Source organism: Semicossyphus pulcher, unplaced genomic scaffold (assembly GCF_022749685.1).
Source record: "Semicossyphus pulcher isolate SPU_LCO1_2020_fin unplaced genomic scaffold, fSemPul1.0.p SCAF_15, whole genome shotgun sequence".
In the NCBI taxonomy this organism is placed as follows: domain Eukaryota; kingdom Metazoa; phylum Chordata; class Actinopteri; order Labriformes; family Labridae; genus Semicossyphus; species Semicossyphus pulcher.
In genome coordinates, this window is record NW_027211659.1 from 21733522 (window position 1) to 21747420 (window position 13899).

General features: G+C 40.7%; 1 protein-coding gene across 1 annotated transcript in view; it reads right to left on the bottom strand.

Moving 5' to 3' along the window:
• The window catches only part of LOC138592660 (polycystin-1-like protein 2), a 39333-nt gene extending 29379 nt beyond the window's left edge, over positions 1 to 9954 (bottom strand). Inside the window, exons 1-6 of the mRNA XM_069663502.1 lie at positions 9639 to 9954; positions 7435 to 7593; positions 7153 to 7341; positions 4724 to 4834; positions 3900 to 4004; positions 2842 to 3032 (exon numbers count right to left, since the gene is read on the bottom strand). Coding sequence (XP_069519603.1) covers positions 2842 to 3032; positions 3900 to 4004; positions 4724 to 4834; positions 7153 to 7341; positions 7435 to 7593; positions 9639 to 9954 — 1071 coding nt within the window. The remainder of the gene's footprint in view (positions 1 to 2841; positions 3033 to 3899; positions 4005 to 4723; positions 4835 to 7152; positions 7342 to 7434; positions 7594 to 9638) is intronic.
• Positions 9955 to 13899: the final 3945 nt, after the last annotated feature.

Here is a 13899-nt window from a genome sequence, read left to right on the forward strand (position 1 = left end):
TGCAAGTATGTCTATGACCTGCACTTCAATACTGCGTCTGAAAGCATCCTGCATAGACACACAGAGCACTAAAGCTGTTTCTCTGTATCATGCTGCTCAAGCTAGGTCTCCTCTGAAGATACAGGGCCCTATGGTACACATGAGGCAAAGTGCCACAGCGCACAGTGCAAGTGTCATTGCTATTTTCCGTCAGAAGCGGTTGTCATTTTCACACCCAGTGCCCACGTTGTGTAGATAGCAAGTGATCTCGTGCCCACTTTAGCGCACATGGGCGTGTTGATCTTAAAATGAAATGTGGTCAGGCAAATGTTATATATGTTGAGGACGGAGGAAGTGATTGTGCAATAGACCTGGTCTAAAATCTAAAGTCTGTAGCGCAGTCTGTAAATAACTTTACTTAGGCCGTGCAACGTCTGCCATGTATATCAGGTCCACAGTGGTTGTTTACAGGTCTGTAATAATTTTATTGAGTTGTTCTTTACAATAAAGAGGCATGGTGTTGGTTACAAAACGTATTAAGTCTAATATAAATAGCTGCAGTGTGATGAAGAAGGAGAGCTCACAACCTGGCAACCGGAAATATATCTGTTTCTAAGCTAGATACCCGATAATTAATTAATGAATATAAATTAAGACTTAACGGTTTATTAAGACTTAATTTCTTAAGTATGTTTCACTGAACAACACATGTGTGCAATGTAGCAAACCTTTCAACAAAAAAAAAAAAAAACTACAAAAAAGTATCTAAATATTAAGTATTTTTGTAAAGTTGTTTTGTCTGTTCTAGGCATGTGCTTAATGATGTACGTGTACCAGTCACTCTGTTATTGTCAGGGGTGTGTAATGTGTCAAGAAATGTAGCAAAGCAGCAACAAAATCAGGGAACACATTGCAACTTACAGATGACAATATTCTTGTCACACAAATTTCTGCCTTTCATCATTTTGTCATTATTAAACACATTATAAAAACATTTTAGGAATGGAGTGGGGTAAACATTTAAAAGGTTAAGAGAGATTGGTTAGGCAATTGATCATATGGTTTCAGGTCAACACGTTCCCAGATTGGGAGAGAGGCAAGCATGGTGACACCATATTACGCTGTATTACAGTTTTTCTTGATTGCTTTGACCTGCTTAAAGAAACTGGGATCCACTCGATTTTCATCATCACTGTCTCAGCAGAGCACAAGACACCTCTTGCAAATGTGTTAACCCTTTCTCATTTGATTGACACATTTTCCCCACCCTTTTGCAGAACAGTTAACACGGATGTCAAGCAGTCCAAACTCCATTGTTTTAGCTATGGTAACCACATAGAAACCATCTGTTCCTAACTATTAGAAACTACCTACATCAGTATGAATTCACTGAAGCACCTGTTTGACACTCCTTCACACAAATCTTCAATTAGCAATCAGTCTGCAGGCCTTCAAAGGTGCAGCGTCTGTGTTGTACTTTGCCAACATGGATGGAAGAGGTCTAAGGCAGATGAGAGTGAGAGTAAGAGGTAGAGGGGTCCGAGGAAGAGGTGTCCGAGGAAGAGGTGGAGGTATAGTTGGAAGGGCTCAGGTTTCTGATGAAATTCGGGCAACTGGTATTGATCACGTTATCAATCATGGCCTTTCACTTAGAGAGGCTGGACAAAGAGTCCAACCTGTTCTAAACAGAAACACTGTCGCATCCATTGTCAGAATTTTTCTTATACTCTACAGTAATAGATTTTTATACTTTACTGTAATAGATTTTATTTTTATTTTCTTAATTTCTTATACTCTAATAGATTTTATTTTGGTTTACATGTATTTTGTGTAATATTTACAGTGTTTCAGTTTTCAGCCACAGTTTGAAAAAAAGAATCAATGGAATCAATAAAATTTGCATCAAAGCATTTCTGATTCTGGATCCAATTCTTTGCAAGAAGGCAAATTTGACAACAAATGGCACTGGCATGACAGCTACGTACAGTAATAGGCTACAATGACAAGCAATGGTGACCTGATTCGCACTGAGTGCTGTATTTTGTATTTTGTTGTCCACTGTGTAATGGTTGATTGGAAGAGCTCATACACTTGTTTGCAAGTTGTGTTGTTTGAAGGCAAAATTTGCTTTTGTTGCATATTTTAAATGTTTTGGCACGGTTAGAGCCTTTTGCAAACAAAATGAGTAATTTCGACCATGAGTGCCACTGTTTCGGCCTGTGTGTTAACTGTTTTGAAAATGTGGAGTTTGAGTTGACTGCTGCATCAAAGCAATCAAGAAAAACTGAAAGAATATTTTCTTAATTTTATCCTAACTTTAGTATTGATTTATAGACAGTTTCATTTGTAAGAAGATGCTCTTTATTTTTTACAATCTCCACACTTTTCATCACAGCAGTGTTACAGTGACTGCTGTGGTGCAGAGAGCTGAGTCGCTGTGTTTTATATAAAATGTAACTGAACAGTTTAGTAAAAGTTAAAATAGGGTTGTGTATCGTGTTTAAAATGAAACAGCAAACTGATGAATGTTTGATTGATTATACATTTAAAACACAAATTAGTCTGATGGAGATCGAAGTTTTAAACTCAGAGTTAATATCACAGGATGTTGATTTGGTGTGGAAGAGTGATGCATCCAATGTGTTCTGGTATTAAGATATGCAATGAATTATGTTGTGAGAGTTTATAATTAAAGGTTGAATTTAATTTGCGGTTAAGAGAGTCTTTAATCAACTCCTTCTTCAAATGATGAAAATGTTAACTCTTAAATCCTACATTTCATACACCACCAACAGAATCATGTTGCTTGTGACTGCTTTGTGAATAAAACATGACGTGTCTACTTGATAAATACTGATTTACCTGCAGGTCCGCAGACGCTTCAGGAAACGTGACCATGTTAGATGCTTGAAGGGTCAGCTGATGGCAGCCGGGCCCGAGCTGCTGCGCCTTTTCTGGAGTCACGGTGATGTTGTGGGAAGCAGTTCCTCTGACCACGGATAAACCGGACAACAGCATTTTATCTTTGTGGATTCTGTATGTCACATTTGCACCTGCAGAAAAAAAGACAAACTAACACAAAATCCTGATGCTCTTAAGCAGTGGTATCAAATTGGACAGGATGCATTATGGTGCATTATGGTCATCGGGGCACCTGCCTGCTTTTACTTCCATTTGAATTTGAAATGGCTCTCCTTCCAGGGCTTTGCAGTCGGTCGCATGAAAAGACAGTTTCCCAGCAAAGCACCTGATGTGACCAAACTCTGTGATGGGCTCTTGAATTGTAATTATTTTCTGAGCTGTGGTGCGTGTTCTACTGCTGGTGCATTCAACTGACACAATAAATGTATTTGGATGCGTATATTTGTAAACTGCTGTGCTCTCCAACCTGTAGAAAAAAGCACATACAGAAAAAGTAGGCAGTGGGCACAGCATGTTCCTAATGGATTCTGGAGAAGTAATGTCACACACAAACCAGTCACCCTGTTAAAGTCAAAACAGTCATTTTCTTCCTGTTGTTGAGATGAATCACGCTGCTGTCGTAGAACATTTCGATCTTTTACTCTGCACAGACGCATTCATGTGTCTCTCTGACCTCTGCGAGTTTGCACCTTCAGGAAGTTTGGGGACTTTGAGATGAAACTTAATTCAACACAGTATTTTTTAAAGCCTTCCTTGACTGTTAAATGCCCATGTCTTCTAACTTTTAATGTTACACCTGCAGCAACGCAAGGACATTATCGAACAGTTTTCACATGCTGGTACTGCTCCCCAGGACGAGTAAACAAACCTTCATGTGAGACTTGAGTGGATTGCAGCTTTAAATTATTATCATTTTTTAAAAATCATTCCAACCTTTGCAAAAGTTACTACTCACCCCTCTAAAACGTGCAGATGAATAACATGCCCGTCTCCGGTACTCAGCTTGCAGCCGAGGTTTCCCCGGGGCAAATCTAAGAGCCACTTCACCATGATGGTGACATCATCATAAACAGCAGACACAGTGCTCACTGACAGTGCGAGTCCTAGGGAGGGGAAATGAGCGCAATTGTGTCAAAGTGCTAATAAGCAAAACCACCCCTTCAAAACATCCTCAACATCTCTGCAAACTTCATACAGGCATATAACTAAAGTTTACACACATATCTGACCTAGCTTCAGCAGTACAGTGACGGCATGAATATGATAGATCTGTGTTTCTCAGCCAGTCTCATTTTCAGTAAATGAGATAGAGGAAGAAAAGAACACAAATCCCCTTAACAGGTACGAATAATTCAGCATGTTTTTCCTTTTCTTTTCAGAGAACAATTAAAAAAAAAAAAAAAGTCACACGCTTTTGTCACAGGATATTTTGTGGGGTTTTTTTATCAGTTACTGGGGCCAGAAATTACTAATTTAAGAAAAATTGTCACTTTTCACAGCAGTCAATATGATGAGTCTCAGTGGGGACAGAACAGGTGGTAGCAATGACATCAAAAACTGTTCTGTTTTCTTCAAGTGCTCAGCATGCATAAAACCACAATCATTAAACTGAAGCAGGTTTTTGAAGCCAACATCTACTCCATAGTTATCATCAGGGACCTTTTTTTTGGTCAATATATTGATTCTGGCTTTTGAACTTGCATGGAAACATCCACCAGAAAATAGAGTTGGATGGGAAGCTTCAATAACTGCATGACCTCTACTGGATGAAGCAAGCCAGACCCTCAAACATTCATTATTTTGCTGGGATAAGAAATACTACCTTCTTTGCAGTGGTAGTCCACAGACAGGTAGCTCCCAATCTCAGGACAGGGCTCACCAAAGGACTTTACAAGTTCAGTGATGTGGCAAACCTGACGTCCCTGGCAGTGAGCTGGAAAAAACACAATGAGATCATAATCAGCTACTGATAACACACAGCCAGAGCTGCCGCATGGGGGGTGCGAACTTGATCATGGTCACACGCACGGAAATACAGACAGGACGCATCTGTATTTATTCAGTAAATTAAAACTACGTTTTTAATACAGGATGATCCGACAAGAGGGAGAGAGATGATCCAGAGTGTGATATGTGCAGTTTATCAGAATTTACAATAATGTGATCCAGCAGTGAGCAGTTTATAATCATGCAGCGCAGTGATGGCATTGATCTGTGTGTTTCTCATACTCTGCCCCTGACTCAACAGGGTCCCGTATTTCCTTTCCGTTCACTGATAAACACAGAGCTGTAGAGCAGAATCAGGCTTCATGATCAAACAAAGTTTTATATCACGTCATGGGATGTGAAGCTTGGGTTGCCAGGTCCGCGGTTTTCCTGTGGAATTGGGCTACTTTTGAAGTGTGCAAGGCCCTTTAGAGGCACGAGGCCCTGTGCGGTACACACAGCCCATGCAACGGTTCTGCACAGCAATGATAATGAAATAATGGAACACTTTACAAATCACAAGTTCATATTTGACACTTCATGTGTTCCTGTGAAAAAAGGTTTAAGCTCTCAGGACAACATGTCTCTCACTTAAACATATAAACAAATAACTCAAAGAAGCATCAACATTTATCATTATTCTTAAAAGATTCATTTTAAAGTAATAATGTTCACATGAAATGTTGGCTGAGAGAAGCACAGATAGGCCTATATCTCGCACATACTTTACTTGTAACATTTGGCTTGTTTACAAATCCCGATCTTCCCTCACAAAATACCCGACACCTCATATGTGCCAACTATGTTAGTGCAAGAAATGGAGCATTGCCTGCGAGCTAGCTGAGGCAGGCAATTTGAACTGCACCGATTTCATACTTGTCATTCTCATGTGTCATTCTCCACAATCACCTGACAAACAGGATTTGAATGAATTGAATTGAACCCGTCCTCCCAGTTTGACGTCTATTTAAGCTGCAAGATTCTCTGTCTCTCTCTCTGCTCTGTCATTGCCACCGCTGCCCTGCACAAGTACTGTGCTCATACTGTCAGCCCCAGCACCACCCCGGCATCCACCTGCAGGCTCCAGCTAGAGGGGTTTAAGATATTATCTCATCAGTCCTTTCATTTCTGCATGTCAAATAAATCTGCGAGTTGTGATGAGGTTGTAGCCTAGATGCCAAATGCAAGCTGTGTTCTGCTGGTTGTTTTCTTGTCCTGGTTTTCGTTTTTGTTGCAGGTTACTTCTGGGCGGGGTTTCACTGTATCTGTGAGTGCCTGTGAGGCCCAGGTGCATTTAAGAGCTGCCCGTCAACCTGTACAGTCTCTCCTCTTGCTATCTGCTTGTCCCTGCTCTGCTACACACCAGTCCACACCGCGTGACGGAATGACTTTGTTTTGTTGGCTTCGGCCGTATTTTGTTTAGGTTTCACACCCTACAACACGCACCACCTCATGCTCTTTATACATTTAGTTACGATTATTTGTAATAAATATTTACTTTTAAACAGTTTAAGCCGTGTATTTCCCTCGTTTGTCATGTCTTGTGAGCCGGGTTATGACAAGGGGTTTCAGCCTGTAGTCACAGTCAGAGTGCAAGCAGAGTTAAGTGTGTGGATGAAACGTTGTGTTGCATCGTTCATGAGCCAGTGTATAATTTAACACAAGACATAAATAAATTGTTTAAATATTTGACTTTGTTTGTTGTGTGTTAGCACTCTAATAGACTTCTTACCCAATGCATGCTGGGAAAGACTGCATTGCCCAAAGACGCAAAACAGGATGAGCAAGTTTGGAGAAAGAACGGCTGGATATTCTGCCTTTCTTTGTCATCAGTGAAATGCATGAGTCAATATTTACTCCAGATGGTTAGAAATCATTGATGTATCTTTCAGGCTATTAAGCTTTTAAGCTATTATTTGTGTGTTTCTCTTCCATTACTGTCCTGATGGGCATTCAGTCTTTGCAAATGACATAATGTGTTTTGTGATATCTGGCAATCACTTACTCAAAAGAGGATTGGATTTCATGACAGTTTTTATCCATGCAGTACCTTTTTATGAGGCGCAAGTGTTTGTTTCCTGTTCTGATTGTTTCCTATTGAGTTTCACATATTATAAGAGGTTTTAATGCAGAACATATCAGTTATCAGCTCTAGATTAAAAGACACAAACGTACATTTTTAATTAAAACAAGATTTACAACTAAATGATATGCAAATAATGAATGTTTTTTATTGCACAGTTAAAGTATTTGACCGTGATTTACCTGTTAATGCTTCTCCAACATCCACCCAGCCGCACTGATGCTGCGTGGGAGTTGTTGGTGTGGAGAGTGTGGATCGACAGTAATGCATACTCCTTCGCCCATGGAAGCCACCATCTAGCATTAAAACTTGCCCAGAGCCACATTGCAGAGTGGTGTTACGACCCCCACACACAATGGATCTGCCAGACTCTGGGAAAAGTACAAAATGAGGTACAAAGTGGTGATTTATCACAGACTGATTCCATTTTTTTCTCTTTTAAAAGGTGGAGTTACAATACATACCAAATTGACAGATGAAGTGCAGTTTTTTGTTGCAGTCTTTTGTGGCCTCCCACTGAAAGCCAGAGTCTCTCAGTAGGTGCCCACAAGATGCTCCTGCCTGCGGGCTGCTTACCCAGTTAGAATAAATGATAGGTGAATCATCCAGCCAAGAGAGAGGACCTGGGGATAGGACAAACATCTGTTGATGTACAACGACCTTCCCTGCCGTAATAAAGAAAAAGGCCTCTGAGTGACCTTTACAGACACATCAATGCATACTCTTCAATAAGGGACAGTATTTTAAATCAAACAGCATTCACTGGTTTGAAGGCTGGGGAATATTTTTAATGTTCACCACTGACTGTACCATGAATTGTATAGTCTGACCCTGTGTGCTCAAATGTTTTTTATCACCGAACATAGAAAAGTGCAGAGATAAAATACAAATATCAGTTTTTGGCAGTGTTGGGCGGGTTTCCACCCAACTGGGCTTCTTTTGATGACCTTGGGCTGGGGGAAATAGTGTTGGGCCGCTAGATTAATTTTGGGCTGCTTCTGTCAACATTTGGTGGGTTTTTTAACACCAGACAAGCTGTTATTTTGTGGTCAAAAACAAAGATTCTGTTGTTTTGTATTCAATCATATGATTTTGTTGCTCACATTTCATGGCATGATCACTTTATTGTGGTTTCCCCATGACGCCAGGGGTGCATTTCGCAATTGTATTTGGTTGTCTAACTGCACTCTTTTTGGGTTGCGATAGCATATTTATCTATAATTTTATCTTTGGTTATTTGATGCAGATATGAAGCTTTGTATGCTTATGATCTGTTTTCTAGAGTGTATGTAATGGTTTTACAGTTTTACACAGGTTTCTGGCAATAATTTGGGCTGGTTTTTATTGAATCCGGTTGGTTTTGGGTTGTAACTGAACTGGCAGCTGTCAATCTGATCTGGCAACACTGGTTATTGGTCACATACACAGTTAGTACAATGTGTAGTAAAATGCTTTTGGTACCTGTCCAGCCAAGGGAATATACACATTTATTTACATGAAATACATTTTAAATACAAACACTCATGCACTCATCCGTCCATTATCTATACCACTTATCCTGTTCAGGGTCGCTGCGGGGGCTGGAGCCTATCCCAGCTGCCATTGGGCGGAAGGCTGGTCGCCTGTCAATCACAGGGCGGACACATAGAGACAGACAACCTTTCGCACTCACGCTCACACCTATGGGTGATTTAGAGTCACCAATGCACCTAACAAGCATGTCTTTGGACTGTGGGAGTAAGCCGGAGACCCCGGAGAGAACCCGCGCATGCACGAGGAGAACATGCAAACTCCACACAGAACGGCCAACTTTGTCCAAACCGGGGTTTGGACCAGTGACCTTCTAGCTGTGAGGCAACAGCGCTAACCACTGCACCACCGCGCAGCCTACAGAGCATGATGACATGTAATATTAAATATATATTAATTGAAATTAAATGTATTATACAGAGGCTCATATTTCTAGCTCCGTCCACCAGTCACCTTTTGAGAGGTGAAACTTTAACCCCCTCCATTTTTCTTTTGGATTAAACTTCGAATTACCATGACCTGGATGACTGATTTATTGATCTGCCATAGACTTGATCGCTGTCCAATTGCCATTGATAACATAGACGTGAGTTTCTTTGCAGTCTTTCATTAAATGGTAAATGGACTAAAATGATATAGCACATTTCTTACCGACTGCTTAAAGCGCTTCTAAACTACATGTCACATTCACCCTTTGTGCCAATTTCAGTTCAGTCAGTTAATCAGCTCTAACTACATTCACACACACTCATACATGATGGATATGCAAGGGACTTTTAAAGCTCCTGAAAGGATTTTTTTGCTTGTTATGAAACAGACTGACATTAATTCTGATTACTTTATATGACCTACAAAAGCAAACCCGACCATCAGCGACAAGATCGATTATTTCTATATAGTTATTTTTAATGCCTGTCTCTTTTTGCTGCTAATTTGAGGTTCCATATCTTCCAGTGAAATAATTATTTTCTAAAGTGTTTGCCAGAGATGCAGGAAGGTAAGAGCAGTACCACTGTGATGCATAAATATATTCTAGGTTGTATGTTGATTTTTAAATCTGACAGTTAAGATTAATAAAGCATGGAATAAGATGTTAGTCTCTACCTTTGTCTCTTTATTCTATATTTCAGCCTCCTACCTTCAACAGTTGAAGAAAATGGCAGGATTGGAAAGGCTGAAGGCGCCACTCCAAACCACATGTCCTTCTTGGGGTCCACGTGTCTTTGAAAGAAGTACTGAGTTTCTTCATCTGGGATAAAAGCAAGATGTCCACCTCGCTGCTCACACAAGGCCTGAGCACTAGAAAAAGTATGCTGGAGAAGCACAAACTCATAGCAGGAGCTGCCAAAGGCCTTCTGGTGTCCCAGACAAGAAACAGTAACCTTCGTCTTATCTTCGCCAGACAGACAGCCGAGTGTCATCAGGATCAGCAGGAGCACAATAGTCCAGCACATCTTCCTGTTTCCACTTAAAAAAACACAGTTCATTTCAGCTCCTCATGCAGTAAGAGCATTGGAAAAAGTTCAACCTCGTGTCTAATGTTCTTACACATTCACTCTGCTGCCATCCTGCTTCAAATGGCTATGTCACACACCTTGTTGTGGGTTAAGTGGAAAATTGTTTACCTAACAGCCAGGCTCGCATGAAAAACCGATGACAGCCACGGCTTTGTACACAGATGGAGCTGCAACAAAGGAAAGCAAGTAACATTGTTTAGCCAGATGGCAAGGTAGCTTGAGGTCAGTGTTGAGAGTGGTTCCATTTTATATTGAAGATGCTTATTCATTTCACAAAAATAAAAAAGGCACACAAATTCAAGGACCAAACCTAGAACTGAAATAAAATAAAACCTAATTTAAAGCGTTATTTATTGATTCATGATTATTTAAAAAAAAAAGATGAAATAAGAGAAATTCAAAACATATTCTCAAAGAAAAAAGATACAATTGTAACCCGTTTTACTTTAAGTTACAAGATATGATTTTGTGCCTTAGTGAACCAATCAGCACACCAGAAATGACAGGAAAGCCGCTTTCCCACTGGTCAAAAAACCCGCTAACACACAGTTTTTTTGCTTAGTGGGAAAGCTTACAATCGTCACTCAGACCCGGGTCAAATGACTCTGCAGTAGACCCGGGTAATTATCGCCTCGGCTCCGATCGGCACTGATGGGAACACAAAACCTGTGTCGAGACACTAATCTCCACCCTCTTTCCGGTGCGATGCTGTGCTCCGTCGGTAACTTCTGCGACTCCTTGTCATCTCAGCTAGAAATTCCACCCGTCTCCGTCCAAGCAGCGCTCGAACATCATTCCAAATTTGTCGGCGCATCTTCACTAACCATGTTTATTAACCCTGTCTCCGGCGCATTTGTGACTTCAGACTGTGACGCAGCAGAAAAAAGAGACCGACAGGAGTATACTCCACTGGCAATGGGAACAGAGACTATCTGCATCTATAAGCAGGTCTTCCCGGGTCTAAAACACCCGCGTCAACACGCCAAATTTAGATGGGAAAGGGGCATAACACATTATCGGCTTTTCAAGTTGCATGCTTCCTTTTATGGAACGTTACAGTAGGAAAGTACGTAGTAAATTGCAAAAAACACAATATTTACCCAGGTAATCTCAGAAAATAAATACAGTGCTTTTTCAGTACATGTCACAGTTTCAATCAATCACCTCTTTCTCAGAGTCACTAGAGTCACTATTTGAAATCAGTCCTTAAATCCAACAGGTAGCTGAGAGTTTGGTTCTCACCAATCTCGGATCCCATCGGCTACAGTTTGACGACAATATAGCCTCTTTGCACACCGGTGAACATGCCGGGGCATGTAGCCGGCAGTTAGCGATAAACAACTTCCTTTTTCACATGCTGCATTGTTTATAGAAAAATAAACTGTTGTTACTGTGATTTACTTGTTATCAACGGATCTTACCTTTGCTGAAATTGTAACATCATGATGCAGATTAGTAAAAAGTAAAAATGAAGCTTTGTCAGGTCTGTCCTCAAGAGGAGAAAACTACTTTTAAATGCTCGTTTGTTGAACGGAGATTGGACTATTGGACCATTTCTGATGCATTCGAGGAAGGCGGGAAATCTGAAAGCTGAATGGCTTTCGTGACACTGCTTCAAGGACATGATATCACGTTGAATCTTAGATCTAGAACAGATTGTTAGCTGTTTGCATGCAGATGTCTGTTTAAAGAGATTAATTAGAAGCTAAATCATGGTCAGAGAGCCGCTGATGGGAGTCAGGATGTCATTATGGCGCATTACGTTCTGCCTGCTTTTGCTCTTCTCACAGACTATTTTTCCTGCATACAGCCTGCTGATACGTGATTGGTCAGTATTACTCAGACCAGAAGCGTACTACAGACAGCAACCACCACTACTACTAAAGGATCTTAATCTTTAAAAAAAGGACGATTTTTGTAGGGATCATTTCCATAATGTTATCGGACAACTGGGGTTACAATCTGAGTCAGTGCCTGTCAGTGGCAAAAACAAGCACTTTTAGTGGACGTACTTGGATCGAGTGCAATTGCCCCTGGATTATGTTGCAGCTATTGCGGCCGTGTCGCGGCTAGGGCGGCGGACATCTAGGGACTGATTCCAAAAGTGTTCCTATGAGTCATTTGACGCACAAATGTATAAAAATAGAGCCCAGGTTAAAAAATACCGAAGCTCTCCTTTCACTTTCTTTGCGCCTCAGTGACTTAACAAATAATGTGTAAGATTAAATGTTAGTAAAAGACTATCACAATGTTCTAACAGAGCTTTTATATAACTTCATAATATGTCAAAGAGAATCAGATAAGTAGTGAGACAGGAGTGAGAGGAAAGCTTTTACTCACCTTTTGAATGTATCAGTTAACCCTCGGTCCGACTAGAAGATTGCAGCGTTTGATTTTCTGTAAGTGTGTTTGTGTGAATGTTTGTAGCAGCTGTCTCAGCTTGTGTTTTCTCACCAACACAGAGATCATATCAAATCTTATGAGGCCTTGAATCAACCTATCAAACAGAACACACGTTGTTTTTCCCATTCACTCAGCCAGCTGTAGTTTGGAGACTTTATAGGACAGGCCAACTCTACAACCGTACAGTTTTTGAAACTTGTAGCTGGACGATGAGGGTTGTCCTTGGTCCTCTGTTGTTGCTGCTCAGCCTTTGCGGGTCAGGGGCTCGGGGGCAGGATGGAGGTCTCGGTGAGGCAGGTGAGATCGAGCAGACATGGAGGAACGTGGAGGCCATAGTAAAAGAAAGCCAGAGCCAGATGGAGGAACTGAGAGCTGAGCTGATGGTCACTAAGGTGCACGTGGAGCTGCTGCAGGCAGAGAATGCTGGTAAAGGCTATTCACTTTTCCTACTAAATGTAGATGTTAATGGTTTTGTTGATGTTTCTTGCTGCTGATGTTGATGCATTAGATAGCTGTACCACCCTTATTGAACAATACAACAGATGTCAGTGTTTTATTCATACTGCTTTAGAAATTCCTTTAACTGTTAAAAATCTAAATTCTCTTGTTTTTCAGTCAAAACCACAGAACTGAAATCTTTGGAAAGTAGACTGACTGCCACAGAGAGCAGAACACGTGAGCTGGAAACAGAAAAGGAAGGTATGTCACTGACAAACCTGATGATTAAATCATTTATATGACTTGTTTTTTTCTATAGTATTACTTCACAGCCATCGTCATAGTTACAGCCGTTGGTCCCATATCATTGGCTTTAGGAATGGGCATTTCCAGTAATCTCAATATGAACGACTAATCGAGTACTCGACAATTATACATAAACTTATCTGTTAAAAAAACATACGTCGGACTCGAACCTCCCGGCCAGGAAAAAGTAGGCTGTATTCCTGTAAGAAAACATTAGTATCTAACACTTTTACATTGTAAAAATGTAAATAAATAGATACATGAATAACATGATAATAAAAATAAGCTTACTGATCAAACTAACGCTCATGCATTTTTTCCATTCTCGTAGTGGTTGTCCCGCTAAGCCTTCTCCTTCCACAACACTTAATGGGAGCATGTCTCCAGTCACCATGTTCATTATTAGCAGGCTAATCTTCTCCGCTCTGGTATCATCACAACAACGTGTGCTAACAGGGCTAGCATATGATGTGATGCAAGACCGCCTGTTGTGTGTCTCTAGCTTCTCCTTGTGCTTTAAGTGCATGTGGTGAAGCATTGAACTAGTATTTCTATGACATATAAGTTTAACACCACATATCTTGCACTGCATGTCATCATCGTCTTTTTTGTCAAAGTACCACACATCACTTTTCCCGGTCTCTGCTGACATGGTGCATGTAGGCTAACTGACTTTAAATGCTTGATGCTCCTGTGACGAACTTTAGGTTTGTGTTGATTTTGGCGCCCCCTGTG